The sequence below is a fragment of the Platichthys flesus genome, chromosome 23 (assembly GCF_949316205.1).
Source record: "Platichthys flesus chromosome 23, fPlaFle2.1, whole genome shotgun sequence".
Taxonomy (NCBI): Eukaryota; Metazoa; Chordata; class Actinopteri; order Pleuronectiformes; family Pleuronectidae; genus Platichthys; species Platichthys flesus.
In genome coordinates this window covers 583,792-609,156 of record NC_084967.1, presented here as the reverse complement: position 1 = coordinate 609,156, position 25,365 = coordinate 583,792, and the positions used below count along the sequence as shown (strand labels likewise).

The 25,365-nt window shown below is 42.9% G+C and overlaps 2 protein-coding genes across 4 annotated transcripts in view; one reads left to right on the top strand and one right to left on the bottom strand.

Annotated features, from left to right (window-relative positions):
* Window positions 1-3,263: 3,263 nt before the first annotated feature.
* On the bottom strand, window positions 3,264-22,142 carry ttll12 (tubulin tyrosine ligase-like family, member 12). The gene is made up of 14 exons (XM_062382512.1): window positions 21,957-22,142; window positions 21,388-21,563; window positions 18,676-18,874; window positions 13,122-13,281; window positions 12,713-12,846; window positions 12,027-12,103; window positions 10,620-10,736; window positions 9,559-9,753; window positions 9,112-9,223; window positions 8,259-8,410; window positions 7,508-7,589; window positions 7,267-7,335; window positions 6,515-6,653; window positions 3,264-3,685 (listed from the first exon to the last, which is right to left on the bottom strand). Exons 1-14 carry the CDS (start codon window positions 22,095-22,097, stop codon window positions 3,534-3,536), a joined length of 1,905 nt encoding a protein of 634 aa, XP_062238496.1. The 5' UTR covers window positions 22,098-22,142; the 3' UTR covers window positions 3,264-3,533.
* Window positions 22,143-24,636: 2,494 nt separating this feature from the next.
* dennd5b (DENN/MADD domain containing 5B) overlaps window positions 24,637-25,365 on the top strand; it is a 43,450-nt gene continuing 42,721 nt past the window's right edge. For all 3 annotated transcript variants that reach the window (XM_062383097.1, XM_062383096.1, XM_062383095.1), the window contains exon 1: window positions 24,637-24,973. In XM_062383097.1, the coding sequence (XP_062239081.1) occupies window positions 24,865-24,973 (109 nt within the window). In that variant the 5' untranslated portion in view covers window positions 24,637-24,864. The remainder of the gene's footprint in view (window positions 24,974-25,365) is intronic.

Here is a 25,365-nt window from a genome sequence, read left to right as displayed (position 1 = left end):
AACGTGGAGGAGTCCGGGTGGCGATCAGGAAAAGAGCGTTTGTTTCTCCCGCACAGCCGTGGCCCTGTCATCTCTCTGCAGCCCATCTAGGACGGAAAGATATCTTCCTGGCTCGTCGTTCGTGGGATCCGATGTACTCCTGCCATGTGTCCATCACTCCGCATCGACCCCAAACACCTGTCAGCTCTGCTCGTCCGAGACTACGGATCCGTAGCGGTGGGATGAACTCCCTGAACATCCGCCCTTTGGATTACTCCCGTTGCCCCCAGGCTGTGTTTCATTCCACGGCTAAAATCGCCTTGGTCAACTGCAGGTCTGTGTCTAACAAAACTTTTGTTTTAAATGACTTCTTCTCTCATCACAATCTGGACTTCCTGTTTTTAACTGAGACTTGGATCAGCGCTGGAGTTGGCCAGTCTTCTGTCTTCGGCGAACTTTGCCCTATTAACTGCTCGTTCATTAGCACACCGAGGTGCGCTGGAAGAGGAGGTGGAGTAGCTCTCGTCTTCAAAAATAATTTTAAATTACGGCCACTCTCTGTAGGGAGTTTCTCCACTTTCGAACTGCAATGTGTAATTGTAGAATCTGCTATGTCCCCACTGGTTTGTGTACTCATCTATAGGCCCCCTAAGCCTGACAAAGACTTTATTACAGAATTCTCTGACTTTCTCTCCCATTTTGTCTCATTGCATGATCGTCTTCTCATACTTGGTGACTTTAATATCCACGTCTGCTGTCCAGAAAGACCCATGGTTAATGAATTCCGTGGTGTAATAGATGCCTTTGGTCTTACTCAACATATAAATAAAGCTACTCATATTTTGGGACATACACTTGATCTTATTTTATCTTATGGCTTTTCTGTAGATAATATTGTGATTGAGGATGCCACTTTCTCTGACCATAAGCCTATAATGTTTGATGTTACCCTCTCCAATCCATTGCGAACTGCCAGAGCTCAAGGTCGTTACTCTCGCCACATAAACTCTCTTACTGCAGCCCAGTTTTCTGATAGCTTTCTTAGTAAAACTGTTGCATCTACCATTGCAACAGCGGCATCATCCTCTTCTAGCCCGGATGATTTAGTCAGCCTTTTCCACTCTTCTTGCTCTTCCATACTTGACTCTGTAGCTCCTCTCACATATAGCCGCCCCAAGCAAAAATCTCAATGTTGGTTGGATGAGGCCACCCGCTCTCTCAGACAGGCCTGCCGTAAAGCCGAAAGGAAATGGAAAAATTATCACCTAACTGTCTCCTTTGACATTTTTAAAACTGCACTAGCTTCCTTCCAGGCAGCAGCAAAAAAAGCAAGGTCAAAACACCTCTCTGGTCTGATTAGCAAACACTCTAATAGACCAAACATTTTATTTAGCACTATTAATTCTTTTATCAACCCTCCTAACTCCCCAGTTGCTGATGTATCTACTGATACCTGCAAGAAATTCCTTACGTTTTTCACTGATAAAATAGAGAACATTAGATCATTGTTTACCCCCTCCTCATCACCAACTCCACCAGAATACTGGGTCCCATGCTATTCAGCCTGTATATGCTCCCACTGGGTGACATTATAAGAAAGCATAACATCTCTTTTCACCTCTATGCAGATGATTCACAGCTGTACCTGCCACTAAAATCTAGGGACTCCATCCAATCTCTCCTGGTCTGTCTTGAAGATATCAGAAACTGGATGGCCAACAACTTCCTCCAGTTAAATGGTGACAAGACAGAAGTCATCATTTTTGGCCCCCCCCAAGGCAAGATGCACTACTCTAAATAATTTAGGTTACCTCACTCCATTTGTCACACCCTACGCCAGAAACCTGGGTGTCATCCTCGACTCTGAACTCTGTTTTGACAAACAGATTAGTAATGTGGTCAAAACTAGTTTCTACCAACTTAGAGTGATTTCACGCCTCAAAACCTTCCTATCTCATAAAGACCTGGAGATAGTGATTCATGCCTTTATTACATCACGGCTGGACTATTGCAATTCCCTCTACCTCGGCCTCCCCCAATCCTCACTCAGACGTCTACAGCTGGTTCAAAATGCAGCTGCACGTCTTTTAACTGGCACCAAGAGAAGTGAGCACATCACCCCCATTCTGGCCTCCTTGCACTGGCTGCCCATTCTTTTTAGGATACAGTTTAAAGTTTTATTATTTGTTTTTAAGGCACTCAATGGGCTGGCCCCAGCCTACATCACTGAACTTGTACAGCCCCAGTCAGTCCAAAGGTCCCTCAGATCCTCTAGCAAAGGTTTTCTGCACGTGCCACGCTCACGGCTCAAGCAGAAAGGTGACAGGGCCTTTGCTGTCGCCGCTCCAAGTCTGTGGGGCCAGCTCCCTCAGAACATTAGATCCGCCCCCTCCATTTCTGCCTTCAAATCTAGGCTAAAAACCCACTTTTACTCCCTGGCCTTCCTTTCCCCCTAACTGTTCGCCTCCTGTTATTGAATGTTATTGAATGTTATTGCACTTTGTATTGGTTTTTAGTACTTATGGTTAATTTGTATTGTTATATTGTATTATTTGCCTTTTTATTGTCATTGTACAGCACTTTGGTCAGTTATGCTGTATTTAAATGTGCTCTATAAATACATTTTACTTACTTACTTACAGATTCCTTTGATCTTTGAATACTGACACTGCAGGAGTGCAGTTGTTTGTTTACGGCTCACCATCAAAGGATTCAAGGTCCAGAATATCATGTTTAATGGCGTGTAATCAAACATTACACGCCACGCCAAGGAGATCGATCAATGTGAACACGTCTCGGGGGGCACCATTGTGACATTTTGCGACGCCCATTGAAAATTCCTCCAGAATACGTAAATGTTAACCACTTTCTAACTTACTGCCAATTTTGGTAAGAATTTCAGCATGTTAAAGCCCTCAAAAAGCCAATTAATTTGCCTGAATAATGATCATTACAATTTCAATAGGGCCTCCCACTGTCAGTGCTCAGGACCTAATTAAATGTAGAACTAATGACCGACATCTAAATTAATGTATAATGACTAATTTAATAGTTTTCTTGGATTTGCAGCTTGGACGAACAAGGTTGGTGCTTTCAAATGAGCTATAACATCCTATAGGTCGAGGGTTGATTGAAAAGTCCTTTTTAAATATTGCTGTTACTAGAGAAGACTAAAGAAGCACTATATAAATACAGACCATTTACTTTTCCCCTTTAAGTGGATGAATAATACTCATAATAGTATGATATGCTTGAATGGAAAAAGTATGCTGGAACAAGCAGAATCATTTATGATAAATATCTTGATTTTATTGCTTCTCATTTGTACAGCAGTGTATGGTTTGTAACTTGGTTTATAACAATAGAACTTTGTAATCATTTATTTGACATGAAACAAAAGGCAATGGGATTCATGAGGGATGGAGCTAGAAAAGCCAACCTTTTTCATTAGTTCTTAAAATCAAAAGGCGGGAAAGGAGAAGGTAAAATAAGAATGAATTTAACCAATCAGATAAACCAGTTACAGAGCAAATGACAGAGAGAAGGAAAATTGATTATATGATTTTTGTGACTGGGCAGTGCTCGGGCTGATCCAGGAACAGCGTCTGAAACATGTGGTTGTAGAAGGATGGATGGTATAGGCAGGCTCGAGTGCAGTCTGGGCTGAAATTCACCTCCAAGATCTGGGGTTGCATGATCCGCTCACCTGACCAAGAAACACACCAATTAGAAATAAACGATTGAAGATTAGGGAAATAACAAACAATTAAACATTGTCCCATACAAAAATTCTCAAATGACAACACTGTAAAATGGTCTGTATTTATAGTGCTTTTTTCTAGTCTTGATGAGCACTCAAAGTGCTTTACAGAATAGTTATTGCCAAAGCATCCAAAAATGTTGCACTGTGGTGTGCACTCATGGGTGTGTCCTCTCACCTAGTGGGTTGATGGGTAATGTTAGAGGCTGTAGCTATATATACTTCCCGTATGGGGAACATGTGCCAGTTCTTCCTTGCTACTGAATAAACGACAGTAATTAGTACCTGCGTCTCTGCCTTTCCTTGTCTTGCCACATTGGTGACCCCGTTTTTTGGACATGTTCGAGGTAGAGGAGGATAGTGTCCCTTCCTCATCGGGGGAAGACGTATTTTCTTCCCCGGCGCCCGTGGACCGTGTCTCCACAACGACCATGGCGCCGCAGCTTCCACGACCAACCAGCTCCGCGGAGCACGTTAAACTGCCGGAGTTTTGGCAGAACGACCCCGCGCCGTGGTTTCTGCACGTCGAGGCTCTTTTCCATCTGCGAGGAGTAACAGCAGACGACTCCAGGTATTTTTTGGTGGTCGCGGCTTTGGACCAGCAATCCACCCGGCGCGTGATGCAGCTCCTGCGAGCCCCGCCGCTGCGCGGAAAGTACGCTGCCGTCAAGCAGCTTCTCCTCCGGCGCTACAGCTTGTCAGCCGCGGAGAGAGCGGACAAGCTACTGTCGCTTTCCGGTTTGGGCGATGGTTCGGCAGTGGACCTGATGGACGAGATGCTGTCGTTGCTGGGCTCCGAGATTGATGGTTTCCTGTTCCCGCACATCTTTCTGCGCCAGCTCCTGCTGCAGGTGCGCGCAACCCTCGCCAACTCAATTCTTGTTTGGCGGCCGGCGACTTCCGTGGATTGGCTGAGCAGGCGGACCGGATCCTGCTGACTTCGAGGAACGTCTCCGTGTAGAGTGTGGCCGTGGAGTCCTTGCAGCCGATGTTGGAGGACGAGGTTCCGGCATTGACGGCTGCAGTTTCCACCCGCAGACAGCGCGGCCAGCTGTGTTTCTTCCATCAGCGCTTCGGCAGCAAGGCGCGCCGCTGCGTTCCTCCGTGCGCGTTCGAGGCACCGGGAAACGGAAGAGCCGGCGCTCGGTAGCAGCCGTGGGCGCTGGCGAGCAAGAGGAGCTGCTGTTCGTTCATGACTCCATATCAGGTAATCAGTTCCTGGTGGACTCCGACTCGCAGAAGAGCATTCTCCCTCCTGCAGCTACTGACCTCTCGGCCTGTGGCAGTGGTCCGCGTCTGACAGCGGCTAACGGTTCGGCTATAGAGACGTTTGGTACCAAGTCTGTGACTGTGTGTTTCAATGGACGCAAATTTCTGTGTGACTTTGTTGTTGCCTCCATTACGGTTCCTATTATCGGAGCAGATTTTCTGTGCACTAATGGGTTGTTAGTGGATGTAGCTAATGGCAGGCTCATTGATGCTGTGTCTTTTGCGTCTTTTCCGTGTCAGACAGGGGGACCCGGGCCGTTAACACACGCTAATTTCGCGGCGTCAAAGGATGTCTTCCAGCGCTTACTGGCGGAATTTCCTTCGCTGACAACGCCCGCATTTTCTGCCGTGGTTACTAAACACGGCGTGGAACATTTCATTCCCACTGCGGGTACGCCCGTTTTCGCACGTTCGCGTCGCCTCAACACCGTGAAGTTAGCCACCGCGAAGGAGGAGTTTGCTACCATGGAGCGTTTGGAGATCGTTAGGCGGTCCAACAGCCCGTGGGCTTCGCCTCTCCACATGGTGCCCAAGGCGGACGGGTCTTGGCGGCCGTGCGGTGACTTCCGCCGTTTAAATAACATTACGGCCCATGACCGTTATCCCGATTCGTCTGGCGGGCATGACAATTTTTTCTAAAATCGATTTGGTGCGAGGTTATCATCAGGTGCCTGTGCGGGCAGAGGACGTGCCCACGACTGCAGTCATTAGACCGTTTGGGCTTTTCGAGTTCCCGCGAATGCCGTTCGGCCTTAAAGGCGGGCGCAGGGAGCGCGTTTCGTTAGACAGGCTTAAGCCTGCTCATCTGTTGGCCGGCGAAGAGGTGCTACCGGCCCGGGTTCCCCGTCGCGGTCGCCCCCCTTCTAAGGCCCCTGTGTTGTTTTCTCCAGTTGTGCCCCCTGATCCTGTGCCTGTTGTAAATGATGTCCCTTCTGCCATTTCCACCCCTGCGTTTGCTGACGGGGGTCGGCGTAGCCGTTATGGTCGCCTCGTTAAATCCCCTGAGAGGTACTGACTTTTGTCCCATTTTTTTTTCCCCTCTGGGTGTTCGGGGGGGGGGGGGGGGGGGGGGGGGGGGGGGGGGGGGCTGTGTGGCGTGCACTCATGGGTGTGTCCTCTCACCCAGTGGGTTGATGGGTAATGTTAGAGGCTGTAGCTATATATACTTCCCGTATGGGGAACATGTGCCGGTTCTTCCTTGCTACTGAATAAACGACAGTAAACAGTACCTGCGTCTCTGCCTTTCCTTGTCTTGCCACAGCACTTCTGATAATTGCGCCTCTCTCTCTCTCAAACTTCCATTAAGTTTGAAACAATCTCTGCAGACACAGGCATCATTTTGCACACACATTGCCACAAGAAACATATAGGTCTCAGCAGGCAGGCACACATGTCCCTCCTGTGCATCAGGATACATTCTACGATTAAAACAAATGAATGACTTCTAAATTTAGTGACTGTTGTGTATTCTTCTCTATCACCATGTAGTGTAGAGCAAATGCTCACCATTGTCTCCTGTACTCCACTTCAGCATGACGTCTACAGCATATATGGCCCGGGACGATGGGTAGGAGCCAATCCCATATGGAGCTAGTCTAGAGGAGGCTGCCTGGAAAAGCTCCCTGAATGATTTAAACAAATCTGCCTACAAGAGGCAGTGACAGAAAGAAATAGAAGACACAGGATAAGAGCAAAGAAAAGTATATTTTAATCAAAGGATGCAAGGACGACAATGACCCGAGGCAAAAAAACGTCCCACATCCCGTGGTTTAGAAGGACATGACTGCATGTGTCTCGGCAAGCCTCAGCTTCTTGATCTGAGCAGAAGCTGCAGTTGGTTTCTACCGAGCTGCAGTATCTGTTTTCACATTTAAAACTAAATATATACTTTTAAGATATTAGGCTGCAGCTATATGTTTTTATAGAAAAGGAGTTTAATTTGACTATTAAATGTGACTAAAAGTAGACTAAAATGTAATTTTTTTTCGTAGACTAAAACTAGACTAAAATGTAATTTGTTTTAGTCGACTAAAACTAGACTAAAACTAAGAAGGATAAAAATGACTAAAACTAAAATACATTTTCGTCAAAAGACTAAGACTTAGACTAAATCAAAAATAGCTGCCAAAATTAACACTGGCCTGAAGTTAAAACTGGATCTCAGGTTCCTGTAGTTGAAAATTTGACTATGTTCTTAATTCTTCAATAAGTTCCTGGAATCTTGTGCAAATGAAAAGGGATGAAATGTTTCCACTTACTTCCATCTCCTTCCATGGATACTGTGGGTTCTGCTTCTCAAACTCTGGGATGAACTCGTCATAGTGCACCTTTCAACCGAAGAACAGTGATGACTTATTACCACAATTAGAACAATTACCATGTTAATAAATACAGATCCAACCAAATAAGGAGCTATGAAAAGTATGTCAGTGAAGTTCTTGTAATTGCAGTCTGCTTCTACAAATGGATAAGCTAAATTGCAAAAAAATAAAAGCATACCTGCTTAAGCTCTACACCCTCTGCATAGTTCATAACGGTGAAGTGCTTTTGGTAATCATCAAAATGGCTCAAGAGGAAAGGCCTAGAAAAGAAAACACAAAGATTTAGCAGATGGTAGAGTTGTGGGAAGTTCTAGAAGCCTGCCTGCGACACGGCCAACACTTGGGTCTCCGAGGCTGGGTCTCCGCAACTGGGGCTGTCGCAGGCGGGCCTAAGCCAGCCATGTAAGAGAGACTCCCATTTCATTGTGATAAGAGACTGATAAGGAAGCTCATTGGCACTCAAGCTTGACGTTTCTGACATAGAGGAACCATAACAAAGTGTTTTTTTTTCCAGAGTTTTGGGGTTGGTAGACATGCCAGAGGTGTAGGAGCACTAAAAAAGTGGAATTTTCCTAATATGTACCCTTTAATAAATGCTGTTTGTGTGTGGAGAGCGACAGAGACGAGCACACATATACTCCTGCAAACAGGAGAGAAGCTCTTCCCACAGATTATCGCACAACTAATGAGGTTAGTGAAGATGCACAGACTTGATATATAACCCTCAGGACACACATTTCTATTGTAAATTAGCAAAATCAGCTGTAAAACATGGGAGCGTTTAACCAAAGTGCACAGATTAGAAATCATAGCTCATAACTCAATCAATTTGTCCAATCATCACATATATTGTTATGCTATCTTCATAAGTAACTTAAATAAATGGGGGATGAATTACACACAATTTTTAAAGTACATCACAACTGTACCTGTTAGCAAAACGCAACCAGAAGACATTGTAGACATAAAGACACAGAGGCTGCACAGAGCGCAGCATCAGCATGTAGCGAATGTCAAACTTCACCAGTCCCACCTCCTCCCTGTTATATAGTACCGGATCTTCAAGGTACTTGCACACTACCTGGAAAAATAGGACAAACAAAAAAATGATAAACCTGGTAAAGAAAAGGACACAGCTTATTTACTAAATACATTGATATATATATCATATTTGTATGATAATGTGTAGTTAGGGTTGATAGGAGAACAACTCTTTTTATGATATGTTTGACTGTTGACTCTTGAAAAGAAACCTCACTGATCAACGTCTGAGGAATTGATGCATTTTCCAATTGGAGCTATGCTCCTGAACTGACTGATGGTCTTGGAGTTTGGCAGTTTGGGTGTGAAGACTGCGCTGCCCTTTAAGACGTTATTATTCCTTTGGTCCGACGTTGTTCTCAAAAGAGTGCAGAGAACTTACATCAAGTTCTTACACAGCCATTGGGCCCTGGTGCTGATCATGCACGCTGGATGACTTGCTTTCTGAGTTTAAAAGTAGGCGTTGGGTTTGAGATCTGATCTCTGTTATGGAAGTTGTATTACTTCGGGTCCATCACTTATCAATGTCATTTGAGCCTACAGTCCTGTAGAAAACACCAAATGCCAGATGGGAAGACATCCAACAAGACCCAGACTTAGATATAGGACTGTCAGGTGTTAACCCACCAGGCTAAAACAAAAGCAGTGCTGCAAATGAACTTTCATGAACTGAAGGCATTTGTGATGCATTGTGAGGTCTTAGGCTAATTTGTTTCATGGTGTCTGTATTGGTGTTGGTACCTTTGGTGTACTCTCCCTCTGTCTGATGATGTAGTGAAGGTTGTTGGTGATGTGTGTGTCCAGTCCACGGGCCAAGTTCCAAGGCTTACAGATCCAGTGGTTATCCTCTCCGCTGAAAGATACACCCAGACAATTTACCTGCATGTAGCCAGGCAAGCATCTACCTTGTTAAGCACTTTCAGACTAGGACTGGGCGATATGGACCAAAAGTCATTCTTTCTTCTCCTCAGGAGAGATGCAAACATGAGCACAGCTTTTTAGCATTATAAATGGTACTGCTGAACCATATACCTCATTAGAAAATACATCAATGTACTGCAAAAAGTGAATATACCGCCAAGCCTTTAGATCAGACCACCAACTTGTACAAAGGCACAGGTTTTGGTTATATCAAAAAACTCGACACATTTGTTCACATGAGGTTAATACAAAAAAAAAAAAACAAACCATTGTTGTCTCAGTTGATAATGCTTGATGAACTTTGGAAGTTCTGTATGGAGGTTGAAGGTCTCTGGTAGCCAATCAGGTCCGGTTCCACTTTTTACTCTGCGGGCCACAGCAGCCATGCAGTCCTTCACAGTTATGATGTTCTCACAGGGGAATTGGTTGAGCATCACATGCGGTCTCTCCTCACTCAGTTTTCTGTCAGGGAATTTTTTTTAAATTAAAATGAATGATGATTGAAAAATGTTATCGTGTTCTAAACAGGGATATAGGAGTAAAAGCGAGACAAAGTAGGGCTGGGCAGTTTAACATCAGTCGATATCAATATATCCTTTGATATAGAACAAATAACCAGAATTTTTTAAGATACAATGTTCTTCTTATGTAAAAACATTTTTTTGAATAGACGAAACATATTTTACTTGCTCTTTCAATCATCCTGTGTCACTAAACTTTACTTATAACATTTCATACAAACAACTACAGTGAAAAGGTGTATATAATGTACATGCAGTTTTGTAGATAAAATATTTTTTTTTATTCTATTGCCTTTTTCTTTTGCTTTATCCTCTTGTTGGCCTCAACCTGGCATGTCTGCTGCTTTAACAACTGAAATTCCCCCAGTGTGTGTTTCTATAAAGTTTAATATTAATTTCAATATTTTAATCAGCTCCACTGCACTGGGGTGTATTACTCTGCTCGTCAACAACTGAATCTGCTCTATGATGTTTTCCCAATCACTCACACGTAGAACTGAACTTTATCAAACCCTTCATATATATATATATGTTCCTGGATAAACAGGGTGTCTACTAGACAAACCGTGATTTGTGAATATGGGCTATATAAATAAAATTCGATTAAATGATTGATTTTTCTGCAACAGTTAAGTTAAAACACAGCGTTACGTCTTAATCTGTGGGAGGAACTTCAATCTGCAGAAGTGTGTATGCGTGTTTATGTCACATACAAACTGATAATTCACATGGGATATCATTTGGATTTATGCCATTGAAATGTCAGTGTATGTGTACATGTTGTGTGCGTGTTACTTGGTTTCTGACCTATAATCTTTGATGTGATCATAGGACCAAATAATATCAGCTTCCTCCTCTTCATCCGTCAGCTGGAACTGCGGATGTGTCAGGTTGTTTCTTACTTGTGACATTTCAGTGTAAACTCTGGAAACAAAGCAGAGAACAGGTGAAATATAAGGAAAACCAGTATGACAACAGGCACAAGAGAGAAGAACACAGAGACACTGTAATGTGATTGATTACAAAAACTGCAAAAAGCCCTGCTACAGGATGGCAGCCCATAAATACAATTAAAAGTGAAGCTCAGTCCTGGGTCCTGTCTCAGAAAGCAGGTTTAAAAACCTGAACTAAAGAACTCAAGAGTTTTGGGTCATCTAAGTGCACTGCACCACGGTGGGCATGAAGTCCAGATATCGCAATGGAATTGTCCATAGAGTTCGTGCCGTGCACTTCGCCCTGTAAAGTCAGTCAACAGTGTCCATTTCACTTATCGGGCACCCGGTATGGGAGATGTTTCGTTTTAGTCGTAGCAGGAGCAGGCCACAGCGAAAGCAGGAGCTTACTTCAAGCCCAGTGCTGCCATGGAGAAAGTCAGCGGCAGAGTACTCACGGGGGGAGACAGGGGAGGAGGGGAAAGAGCGTGGAGAGCGCAACACACTTGAATCTGCCGTGCGAATCACCGTTCACTCCGACGCTGTCTTCTCGCTAAGACTCGCCAGCCGTCCTTTCGGTTCTTCGCAACCCTCCCCCCCGCCTTAGAAAATAATCAATGAATTGTTCAATAACGTTATGAATATTCGAACATGAAAACTCCTGTAAAGTCCAATCCCTAGTTCTAAGACAAAAAAGATCAAAGATATCGACCTTTACAACACCACCAGTTTTTTACATTGTCTATTTGAAAGCATCACTTAAATGCTTTTATACAATGTATTAGAACGATTATGATGTACTGTCCGTGGTGAAGTTATAATTTTGCTGCATGATCTTAATATTCTAACAGACTTCAATGCAGTAGTAAGTTGTCAACTCCAGAAACTATTCATAATGTGTTAGTGGGGAGCACACCTCGTCAACAGCCACAGATACAGAAATTCCAAAATTAAACTGAGAAAATTTAACAACATTTGCTAAGAAGTTCATAATCAACTGACTGATATTGCAGTTCGTAAAGCTAATACTACAACAATTATTCAACGTTTGCTGGAAATGTATCAGGGTTTATAACTCAAACACTATGAATGAATATAATGTCTATCTGTGAGTTTCCCATTTTCTAATCATTTTTACAACATAATGCCACTGATTAAATGATTGAGGACCCGGATTACTGTCACAAGTGCACCTCCAAGAATATGCTGCTTACATATTTTGTTTACAATATCTGGGCATCCATTCAGATATTTAGTGGAGAACAGCAGAGTTTAGTCTTACTTAAGGATTTTGTCCTTGGGCACAGTGTAGGGTTGGATTTCCACTGGAAACTGCTCCTTGTTTTCTTGTGAAATCATCTGGAGAAACACAGACCAGTTAAGACCCAAAAGAAGGAATATATTTAATTTAAAACAAATTCACACTCAGTTATTATTTTGCCTATGAACAAAAACAAACATACACTTCCTAAAAAACATTCTGCACATTAATTAATTAATCTTAACCTTTGGGAGGGATTGAAATTGAAAATAGTGTCTGTATACAAATATTTTTTCAGTGTTGGATTATGGTGAAACAAGGCATAAAGACGTTTCTTCAGTCTGGACTTTTGGAAGACAACTCTGTACGTCCCTCAAAATGTTAACCAACACAACGCTGGTGCGGATCACATACTTTAACACTGCTACATTGGGCTTTTTTTGGAAAATTTTGCTTTTGAAATTCATGAAAATAATTAATAAAATCACATTGCATTTCATCTTCCACATCTGTTCTAGAATTATGTGCTGGACTGTCTCATGGGCATCTTTCCACAGCCTGCACCTGCTGGGGTTGATCCTAGCCTCTATGGATCTCGTGCTTAGGGCCTGTTGTGGTGGCCACAGCCACAGCCACACACACACACACAGCCACACACACACACTTGAATCTTGAAAAAGATCTTGAATCCTATCAATAGTTTTCACCTCATAGTACGAGTCCGGGGGTTCAGTAGTGATTCTGCTGACCCCTTCTAGGTCAGTAGGGATCCATGGTAACAGTCGGCATCGCCTCACCAGGGGGTTTGTCTCCCCATATGTGTAATCACGGGTTACTTCACCTGTGGAAACAGTAAGATGGTATAGATGATACAATTCTACTGTGTGGAAATGTTGCCTCATTGGTTGCTACTAAAGACATAAATCTTTAACTGATTTCCTCTTGTGGTTGAGTCTGCATTTGTGTGCCATTGTAAATAATTGTCACCAAATAGCCCGTTTTTATACAGATGTCACAATACTTCCCTTCTTGCGTCTAAAGGGGCAGCATTTATATAACACTTTTCCCTTCTTATCAACCACTCAAAGCACTTTAGTCTAGTCAATCACATTTCACCTCCTTCCTGCAGGTCCTGCAGAGGCCAGAGGACAGTGTAGGCAACTTGGCCATGAGTGTAGAAAAAGGGAGCCATGCCACAGCTGGGTTGATCAGAGTGCTGGACCTGGGAGCCAAACTCATCCATGATGTACCACACAGGAACTTTCTCCTCTGCTGACTGTACATGAACACACAAGGAGAATAGTGAAGTGGAGGACGACAGTAAGATAACTGACACAATGACCACAAACTGTTTTATTCCAATCTGCCTTTAGGGCTGCATTATATTCATTTAGCATATCCTTTTGTGCAATGTTGCTCGAGATGAGAGGTTTAATGGAACATTTTTGAATCGCGGGGCCACAATGGGTTCTAAAATTTGACAGAGGGGCCGGGCCAGGAACAGGAGTGTTTTTGTGAACTAATATAAATGACAAGGAAAAATCATTACATGAAAGGATTTGGCCTTTAACAAGTAGCAAAGCATTTATTTGAAAGGCCATTTAACAAAGGTTCGCCTTCGGAGAAAGGCTTGCTAGCCTTTGCTATTTCGAATGCCACCAAAAACCTTGCCTTGATAGTTGACTCTTGAATCGTAGTTTGTCGGTGAAAACATTTTTCTGATTCTGTAAATTAGCCGCCAAGCTCTGAGCCGTAGCCGCCCGTTCTTGCGTTTACTGCTTGCTAGCGTAGTTAGCATGCTTCGTAGCCAAGTGATGGCTGATGTTGTACTTCTTGAAAACCGCTACAGTTTCGGCATTTCAGGCATACAGCCTTCGATTGGACTTCAGTGAAAAAGTATTTTGTTGTCCACTCCGTGTTAAACACTTGACACTCATTGTCCACTTTTCATTTCCTTGATTCGCTCATTTTGCAGCAGGGCTCACAGGGCAAAGTGAAAAAGTGAAGGGAGATTATGTGCCCTTTTGAGCCCTATATACCACACTCTCTAAATTTAAGGAAATAATCCCAATTACATTTAAACCCGTATTAGCAGTAGATATAAACAACAAATTCTTTAAAACCCTGAGCTCCATTGAGATCGACCACCTCGTCGATAGCTCTGCAGACTCATTACGATAAACATTAGACTCAATAGCGCCTCTAAAAAAGAAAAATGTCAAACATAGTAAATTAGCTCCGTGGTATAATTCCCAGACAAATGAGTTAAAACAATTATCAAGAAAACTAGAAAGGAAGTGGCGCTCCAGCAACAATTTTGAAAACCTCATAGACTGGAAGAATAGTGTTAAAGAATATAAAAAGGCTCTCCACAAAGCAAGAGCCGCCTACTATTCAAAACTAATAGAAGAGAATAAAAACAACCCCAGGTTTCTCTTCAGCACTGTAGCCAGGCTGACAGAGAGTCACACCTCCACAGAACCCAGTATTCCTCGATCCCTAAATAGCAATATCTTTATGACCTTTTTTAATGATAAAATTCAAACTATTAGAAATAAAATCAACCATCTCCTGCCCTCAATTGGCACTAATACCCTCCCAACAACAGAGATCTCAGAAACGGCTGAGAATCCTACCCATTACTTAGACAGCTTCTCTCTGATCACCCGTGATCAGTTTACCAAATTAATCTCAGGTTCTAAACCAACAACCTGTATCTTAGATCCCATTCCTACCAAATTACTTAAAGAAATTCTGCCCCTAATTGATAGTTCGTTACTTAACATTATCAATCTGTCATTATCATCAGGTTATGTACCACAGTCTTTTAAAATAGCTGTCATCAAACCCCTACTCAAAAAACCCACCCTAGACCCAGAGGTTTTAGCCAATTACAATATCTAACCTCCCCTTCATTTCTAAAATCTTAGAAAAAGTGGTAGCCAATCAGCTGTGTGAGTTTCTCCAGGAAAATAATATATATGAAGACTTTCAATCGGGGTTTAGAGCCAATCACAGTACAGAGACAGCCTTGGCAAAAGTCACTAATGACCTTTTAATAGCCTCAGATCAGGGACTTGTGTCTGTCCTCGTTCTGTTAGATCTCAGTGCAGCATTCGACACAATTGACCATCAAATTTTATTACAAAGACTAAAACAGTTAATTAACATTAATGGAACCGCCCTTAACTGGTTTAAATCGTATTTTTCTGATCACTCCCAATTTGTGCAAATTAATGATGAGTCATCTGTGCGCACCAAAGTTAATCATGGTGTTCCACAGGGCTTTGTGCTCGGCCCAATTTTATTCTCATTATATATGCTTCCACTAGGAAACATTATCAGGACACACTCGGTAAACTTCCACTGCTATGCGGATGACACCCAGTTATATTTGTCAATAAAACCTGAACAAAGTAATCAATTAACTAAACTTCGAACATGTCTGAAGGACATAAAAACCTGGATGACCCGCAATTTTCTCTTATTAAACTCAGACAAAACAGAGGTTATAATACTTGGCCCCAAACACCTTAGAGATGCATTATCTAATGATATAGCTGCGCTAGACGACATTGCCCTTGCTTCCAATGAAACAGTCAGGAACTTGGGAGTGATCTTCGATCCTGATTTATCCTTTAATAGTCACTTAAAACAAATTTCTAGGACCGCTTTTTTCCACTTGCGTAATATTTCAAAAATTAGACATGTCCTTTCACAAAAAGATGCAGAAAAACTAGTCCACGCCTTTGTTACATCGAGACTGGACTATTGTAATTCATTATTATCAGGCTCCAGCAGGAAGTCGTTAAAGACTCTACAGCTTGTCCAAAATGCCGCAGCACGTGTCCTGATGAGAACAAAGAGAAGAGAGCACATTTCTCCAATATCAGCATCGCTACACTGGCTTCCAGTTAAATCTAGAATAGAATTTCAAATTCTCCTCCTCACCTTCAAGGCCCTTAATAATATAGCGCCTTTATACCTTAAAGAGCTGTTAATACCTTACTATTTTGTGACACATGACACACGGAGCTTCTCTTTCCAGCTTATCCTTCCTCTTCTCCATCCCTATCCCCCTTCCCCGGAATCCCTTTGCTTTATCACCCGCAGATCCAGGGCCTCTGTGGCCGCACCATGGATTACGGTTTGTGGATCGCGCACCGGGGGTCGCGGTGTTGGATCCAGTGTGGCGGATTCTGAGTCATGTGGGCTGATCGTGGTGCTGGTGGCGGACCCTGTGTCCCGTTGGCATTGGGCACGGGCGGTGGACCAGGACCGCGGTGGTGGCTTGTGATGGGTCCTCCTGGTGGGCGGCGATGGACGGTGACTGAGGACTGGAGTGGCGTCTGGTCTGGATTGTGGATCGTGGTCTAGATGGTTGCTGAGCATGGACTGTGCTTGCAGCGGGACTGCTTGGCATGTCATGTTGGGGTTGTCCTTCAGGATGTCTACCCTCATCAATGCTGCTAGAGACTTTGATTATTGATGATGTTGTCCTGCACGTGGCATCTATTGCACTTCTGTCCGTCCTGGGAGAGGGATCCCTCACATGTGGCTCTCTCTGAGGTTTCTACATATTTTTACCCTGTTAAAAGGGTTTTTTGTAGGTTTTCCTTACTCTTGCTGAGGGTTAAGGACAGAGGATGTCACACCCTGTTAAAGCCCTATGAGATGAATTGTAATTTGTGAATATGGGCTATACAAATACAATTTGATTGATTGATTGACCCTCGGTCCAATTTAATTTAGCTGACGCTTTTATCCAAAGCGACCTACAATAAGTACATTCAAATCCGAGGGTACAAACCCAGAACAACAATAATCAAGAAAGTACAATTTCTTCAAAAATAAAGCAAAACTACAAAGTGCAATAAGACACTTAAATAACAGAATTATTGACAGAATATTGCAACAAATCCAGTTATTTTAACTCATTGTTCTGAGGGTATGTTAAATAACCAAACCCAAAAAGCAGCAAAGTTGATCACAAAAAATATTCAACCTTAAGCTAATTACGCTCAGACGGATTAAACAAGCAGAGTTGCAGAACCAAGCACAACTTGTTTTTTCCCCAATAGCTTCAAACCAAGCGCTTGTATAAGCAATTATGACTTCAGTTTTCATAAAGCCAATTTTTTTTTTAAATCATGAAATAACTGCACATGAGTCGACTTCCAGGTGAACAGAATACCACTTAAATAAATAAACTAGTACCTTGTCATATTTCCATTCCAAATTATATTCCAGGGTGGAGGTTAAGATACCACGAATTGTGGTGATCAATTTGGCGAGGTGAAAAGAAATCAAACTAATTGCTATGAATATGTGTATGACTCCTTTTCTAAAAATGTATTGCACTTCCCCATCCTCAAATCCAATGTTGAACTGGTCATAACAGTATGACAATGTATAAAAACACATAACATACAACGTAGAAAGCGAATCACAATACACGAACGTAAATAAGCATACCTTGCTGGCTGCACAATATTGAAAAACGGGCAATGTAACATCAGCTTTAGCTATGAAAACGTTTAAGCAGCATTTTAAACGTTTCCAATGTCTTTTAACCAAGCAATAATTGCGGCACTTTAAAGTGTCCATTTGAAACATCGAATTTAAAGCAGTCATCCGCACCAAATAAATCCATAAAAACGATTTAATATTCATGGGAATAAATCAAATACATATAAACAAACAATATCTCAAAATGACAAATATTATTTATGGTAGTTAAAATGTGGGCGGGCTCAGTAGGTAGAACGGGTCTTCCATGGTCACGCATTCACAGTCATAAACTGTGTTCAAACATGCACCGAAGTCCCTCAGTATTTTCCCCCGGAGGAAGTGCATGTATGAACGCAAATGTCCGAGTGTGGCGCTCCGCAGTTTCTCGGGACTTTCTCCACCTGACTGGGTATAAAGTCCGTAGAACAGAGAATCCGACGAAGATGTCAAGAGAGTTTGAAGTGATAACTGACTACGGTGTCTCGATGTCAAGAAAATCACATGATCTCCGAAGCAGCATAATGAGAAGGAAATGTTGCTGTTGAGAACGTGTCTGTGCAGAAAACCTCCCGCTGTGTTGTGCATGTGTGAAGGGCCAAGTCTGGGTAAACTCTAAACGCCTATACAGAGTAAAGCCCTTTTAACAGACATTTTATCATTAACTTATAAATCCTGCTGTGTCATTGCTTTAGGACTACGTGAATGAAAGGATTAGGAGACAACAAGTGTCCAATTACCACAAAGATTTTCTGGCCCATGATCATGTGCTGATTTAGATTCATCTTGTGTTCACAGTAGTTTGTTAACACAAAAAAAGAGAATTTATTTTTAAGGTTATGTGATCATCATTTATGTTTGACCTTTGTTGGATATGACTTTTAGATAATATCTTTACTGACTGAATTTGTATTTGCTTCTCATATTACAATCTGACCATGTCACTTATTATATACATCTCTGCTTTTGTCACCTGAATGTGTTCAAAGCTTGATAAGAAACCCCAAAGCTAACAGGGATAATTGAAAACCAACATTGTATGTAACCAGGACGGCTGATGTTAGGTAAAGTAACGTGGGGTAATGAAGGGATACTTTGAGTATGTTGAACTTGCTTCATACGTACAGGCCTGTGGCCGAGTGGATAATTTTTCTGAACATACCCCCTGAGAGAGGTGATAAGTCTGGTTGTACTTCCACATGAGCTCCATCACATCCTCCACCGTGTCCAGGTCGGGGACCTCACCATGGAAGTCCACCCCCATGAGGGCAGCCATTCTAGAGAGGAGGCCTGGGATCTGCTCCAGCTGCTGACGAGCGTGATCCACACGGTATGTCCATGCATGATCCACCAAGAAAACACTGGAAGAAAATAGAAGCTCAGGATCAAAGTTCATTTTGAGCTTCCCATAATTCCTTAAACACGCAGTTTTTCTAACCACCTATATTAGGGCTGCACGATGTATTAAAAAACGAGTTGTGATTACAATATTAGCACGCACGCTACTGTCGAGGCAGGACATCTTCCACAGCACAAGGACCCTCTGAAGACTCAAGCTCATGTGGAAGACACCGTGAAGCACTCCACAGAGCTGGGGGGGATAGGCTTTGAGCACCTTGGGGCTGACAACATCGGGGCTCACATTCTCGCCTGACTGGAGTTTTGTCAGCTGTCTTCTAACATGGTGAAGTGTGAAGGGAACTTTAGAGGATGCAGGCTGGGGAGGAGGAGGGTTGGAGTCGTCAGGAAGAAGACAGTCAGCTTGTGAGCCAGAGGAGGTGCAAAAGGCCAATGTATGCTTCTCCGTTTTGACGGACACGGACAGATAGGACCGCCTTCTCCAACGTGGAACGCCCTCTCCGGGCCTCTCCGTGGCTCCTCGGAGACCTGTTCGTGCAGCTCTCATTTTTCTAAAGGCCTCAAGCCTGAAACATGCTTCTGCGACTGCGTCTGTGTCTTTTCACGCCGCTGTGGCGTAAGACTCGTTTTCATTCATGCTTCCCCAACCGTTGCGCGTCTTACAAAGCAATTCCGCGCCAGAACACTAGGCGGAGTAATGCTTTTTGTCGAAGACGACCTTAGAGACGCCTTCTTTCTTCTTCGTCGATTGTTTATTTACATAGCCACTGCGGCTCCTCGTAGCCTTTTTCTGGCGGATTGTGACAGGTTATGCAAGTGATCATACTATCGGATCTCTTCTGCCAAGTGCTCTTCTATTTGGTCCATATTCGTTCTTCTAAATCTTCCGTGATTTCTGCCGGTATTATGAGGCATGAAACCGGAAATGCAGCTCCAGAAGGGATGTAGAGCAGACCAATCACAGCCAGCTACTAGCTACGCTACTCCGAGTCCGTTGCGGACTGACGGACGGACGGAGCGGACGGACCCTTTTTGATTTATAGTTCTACGAGCCTTTTTGTTGTGAAAACAATTCACCGCCAGAACAGTAGATGGCGCAACTGAAGTCGAGCTTAGAGAAGCCTACCTCATGAGGTATATAGAAGAAGTCCACGCTGGTTTATTTACGTCCTCCCGGCTCCTCACACACAGCAAACGATGGCAGCTAACAGAAAAAGGCTGTTGATGACGCAACAGCAACAGTTTTTGCTGAATAAAGTGACACCCAGCGGGTCAAAATGCTTATGTTATCGTGTCTTACCGCAGCGGTTCCCCGGTCTTGTTTCCAAACTGCGTTGCTAATTCAACAGCTGCAACAGCTTGAAGCTACACGGAGGCAGCTAGCTTCCCCCCAGCTTCCACATACAGTCAGCAGGGACTCCCGATACTACCTACTACCAAGTGTTTGCTTCTAACCTGACGGTGTTTGAGAAACAGTGTCATGACAGCCGTGGGATTAAAGTCAGCGGGTTTTTGCGCTGTTCCCACCGCAGTTATCATGGTGGCTAGCCCGCTAGCCCCGTTATGAAAGTTCGTTATAACCGTATGTGACCGTACACACGGTCACACGGTCACATACGGTTATGGTGCTCTAACCAGCCACCATCAGCCGGACAACGCCGCTGGCTTAACACACTTGTCACATTAATCATAGAGTCGTAGTTGTGATTTTGGTTTATTGTGATGTAGGGAATGGAACAGGAAGTTTCCATTCCGAAATGCTGGCGTTAGCGGACTAATCACAGCCGAGGGCTATCCGTGGGCTCTCCGCCATTTCGACGTGTCGTTAAATGAGAGCTGCACGAAAAGCTCTCCGATGATCCGTGGAGAGGCCCGGTCAGAATGAGGGGGAGGAGTGGTGTTTGGAGACAGACCGAAGAAGAGTTATGGGGGGCAGGGGCCGCTGTAGCCAGGGAGGGAGTGTTTATGATTATTTATCGTATTGTATGTTTTCCTAATATCGTGCAGCCCTGGTATGTATATGTATATATATATATATATATTTGTGTGTATATATATATATATACACAAATATATACACAAATACACACACAATTTTTAAAGGTTATTATCCTTCCTGATTAAATAGATAATCTCTCGTATTCTGATTTATAATCTTAAATTGTAGGCCCCAATTTGCATGAGGTAGTGTGTGTGGGTAAAAAGTATTGCATTTGAGACACAAGCCATTGCCAGGGTAGGTGCACCTGGTCACAGACAAACACTCGCTACACTGAACAGTGGAGAGATAGTTATATGGTATCAGGAATAATATATAACTTCTATTACCAAACTAGAGAAATGCTTATGTTATGTTCCAAATGAGACCCATGGAACAAGTTTGTGACTAAACACATGTAGACGTTGCAGAATAAGAGGGATCTATCTCATAACAATTTACACATTTATACATTGGTGTAAATTCTACATAATATGGGACATTAAGAGGGATAGTAACGGCATGGGGCGCCCTCACCTGGTCGGCTCCGAAGCTTTCAGCCCATTGGCCCTGGTCACAACGACTTTACTGCGGATCACTGGTCTGGGATTGTCCTTCCCATTCTCCACGTTGTTTCCATTTTCCTCCTCTTCTTCCTCGTCATCTTCTTGTTGGATTTGAATGATTCCAAAAACCTCCCCAGCATCGTAAATCTATGAATATAATTTATACGCAATGAGTACATTTTTTTAATGGCATTTTAAGGTTTGGCTGTGTGTTGCCAACAGCACACGCCGCCAATGGGGCTGATTTAACCATATAAAAGTGTTGTTAAATCTACTCAACAACCCAGCATACATCCTACTTCCAAAAGTACCATTTGTTTTATAACTTGTCATCAAACTTCCTGGTGCCTCAGCCTGTAAGGTTCTTTCAACTTCGCATCAGAGATCATGTGAACCGACTAGAATGCTCAATGTCTTCTTTCTGATTGGTGCACTATTAGGAGTTTACCGGAGGGACTTGGGCATTTAGTAGCAGATGTAGGAATGACCCTCACCCTGCCTATACTTGTGAGGATTTAACAGGAGAGGAAGAACACAAACCTCGCTGGTAATTTTTTGATGCAGGCTCTTCCAGTAGATGTGGGGGATTCCTGAGGCCCTAAGGGCTCCGGTATGAAGGGCCAGAAATGACGCGAAGTGCTCCTCCACGTTTCCATCCATTTCGATCTGCTCTGCTGACATGATTCACGTGGAGCAGGAGCAGGAAAACCCGGAAAAAGGAACACACGATCCAGCACTTCTTCTTTTGATTTTGCTGGCGGTTGGCAGACAAGCTTATAGCTGCATTACAGCCACCTACTGGACTGGAGTCTGAAACATTAGATTGGCAGTACAACAAAATGATTCATGATGATAGGTTATGTTGGAATGTAATAAAAAGCTGATGTGTGAAACATGAAGCATCATGGGAAACGCTCTGGAGGCCGAACACAGTTTGGAGGACAAGAGGTCACCCATGCAAATTTTGGGAAAAATAGAAAAAGACTATTAGTTTGTCTAATAATATATAAATAAAAATATGTCGCATCAGCATTTTCAGCTTTTTTATTGCTTTTGTGAATAGATAGTCATCCGCTCTCTATCAGGGTTTAGTTACATAGGGCTTACACACCCACATAATTTTACAAGGTAAAGGTGAATGTGAAAATGCAGCTGTGTTTCTTTTTTTCCCTGGTTAATGTGATTGTTTGAATGTAGTAGTTTGCTACTCGCTGTGAAATATGCGGGCGGCTCTGCTGCCACTACACTTGTTTATGTCCGTGATTGGTCATATGCAGTAAACTGCGCCTCTTTTACACACCCACGCTCATATCTAAAGTACTGGGCAGATTTACTTAGTTGACAAAAAACGTTGTGTGACCGTTAAGCCTGATTGAGTCTGTCGGGTTGAATTCAGCCGGATATCGGAGAAATATCCTGGGTATGCTGAACTGAGAACACAGTCTACATCTTTTCTGATGATTCAGCTGCATTTCTAGGGCCCAGTTTCAGAAAGCACAGCTAAGAAACTCTGAGAGTAAACCAGACCACTAGGTTGATTAACTCTTTGTTGTCAAAATCTAATCTTCAATGCTTTTTTAATAAAGCCTCTAGTTAGAGCTGGTTCCGTTTTTGGACCTGCTCTAAGTTATGCTGCTGTAGGCCTAGATTGTCGGCGGACAAATTACATATTGACCTTCTCTTTCCTCTCCTCATCCCATTAATGTCTCAACAAGACAAATAACTGACTTGAATTATTCCCTAGAGTCGTTGTGTAAAATGTATTGAATTATCTAATTCTGAAGACAAATGTCCTGCCTGCTGCCTTTGAATATCATTGTCCACTGAGCCCTGTATGGTGATTTTATAGCCCCACATCTTTGGGAAATCGCCCCACATCGCTCTCATAGACTTTAATTGAAAAACAGTTGTTTCATCAAACTGCAGGCTATGTCATATGTAGGCTGTTATACTTGTGCCTTGGTGGTCCAATCAGGCCCCGATGGCAGCACAGTCACAGCTTGGACAACTACGGGTGTCACTGACAGGCAAACATCTGTTAGAGATGGTGAAAAAGGGGAATACTGAAGGATCTCTCAAGATTTTTTAAATGTTAGAAAAATGTAATATCCGAGAAGAAAATCAAATCTGTCAGGAGACATCAAAGATGTCAGGGGCAATGACTGTACAAAATTAGCTACTGGATTGCATGTTATCAGTCATCAGGGAATGCATGATGCAAGAGATAAAGTCGGCTAGATTCGTAGCCATCCAAGCAGATGAGACCGCGGATGGTTCTACCCAAACTCAGTTGGTTCTTGTGTTGAGAAACATCATCCTGAACAATGCTGTGCTGGAACATTTCTTTGAGTTTGTACTCAGGTTAAAGTACAGAAGTATTATTGGTTGATAGGGACAATTTTGTCTTCTTAGGACATCAGAGCAAAGCTCTTTAGTAATATCACAAGGGTTAAAATATCCAAATTAAAGAAGTCATAATGCAGAAAAATGTCCCCTGTGAGTTTTATATTATTAGGTATCATATTATTGGATAAATGTGTGATTGGCATTTTTACTATTATAGTTTGTCATGATTGAGCTCACTCTTCTCTATACTGTAAGTAGTTTATTAGACAACAATGCATCGTATTTAACTAATTTCTTATCAGTTTCTTTATAAAATCTGAATCTGAAAGTAAATAGTATCTTAAGTAAGTAATCAAATTAGGTAAAAAGTTAAAATATCCTCTGAGATGTATTGCAGTAGAAGTATAAAGTAGCAAGAAATTGGCAGGAGCCGCCACTGCCTTCATTTAGTCCTTAGTTATTTTCCCCACAGATTTTTCATAAAGTGTTTGTGTGCAGTACAATTGTAAATATATATTACAGGAATATGAGGACACGTTTGCACCAGATAGCGAAAATCGCTCTATGATACGAGAGAGTTAAAATGAAACTAAGAAATTAAACTTGAAACTTGAAATGTATTTCAGGTGTTCCAATAGCTCCTGCGAAGGAAGCAGCTGTACAAGTTGGGAATTAATGTAAAAATCTGATTTTGAAATGAATAATATAAGACTGCAAATCCAAGACAGACAACTACAAAAACAGAACATAAGAAATAGAGCATCAGCTGAAGGTGGGGGGCTTAGTGAATTGGGGACGCTGATTTGAAAAATCCCGCCTGGTGCCAGGCGGCTCCTCCCGGCTCAGGGCGGAGTTCTCTTGCCTTCGGCTTTGTCAGTGTGAGTCGGGAAGCGTCGCTTACACGGCTGAAAGACTGAGGAAAGACCGCTATTTGTAGAGCAGCTTTCAAAATAAATTTAGGCTTATTCCAGAGCCTTTTAAGCACAGCGAGGAATCGGCTTAGAGGAGCTGTTTGGATGACCACAGCGTTGTAGCACGTGTCCATCTTACGGAGATGTGTTTGTGAGAGGTAGAAGCGGACAGCGCTGCACACGAAGCCGAGATGAGCGTGAGCTCCGCGGCGTCCGGCGCGGTGCCCTGTCGCTTCGCCAACTACTTTGCCGTTTGTGGGATAGACACAGCAACTGGACTGGAGCCAGACGAGTTAACAGGTACGACCTTTTTCACTTGATGTCATATCACTGGATTTAAACAACCTTTACATTTCATCCTCTCTCCAGCTCAACACATTTAGGGATGCTTATTAATTAGGGTGTCTCATACACGCACATTAAACACAGAGAGACATTTTAAGAGACGTTATCATATGAAGGAAAAAGAGTAATGGAAAGTTATTCTATTCAGGCTCGTTGTCAGTCTGTCAGTGAACTGCTGTCCCTAATGGCAGATGGGCTTCTACCAGCATCCTAATCAGATTAAAGTGTCCAGTGCTCTGTAGATGTCCAAATGATACTAACTGTTCTGTAGGTTTTACAGACTATTTTCCAAGTAAACCGTAGTTTGAGATGATAAACAACGCGTTCTCTTGCAGAAGACTGAGCCA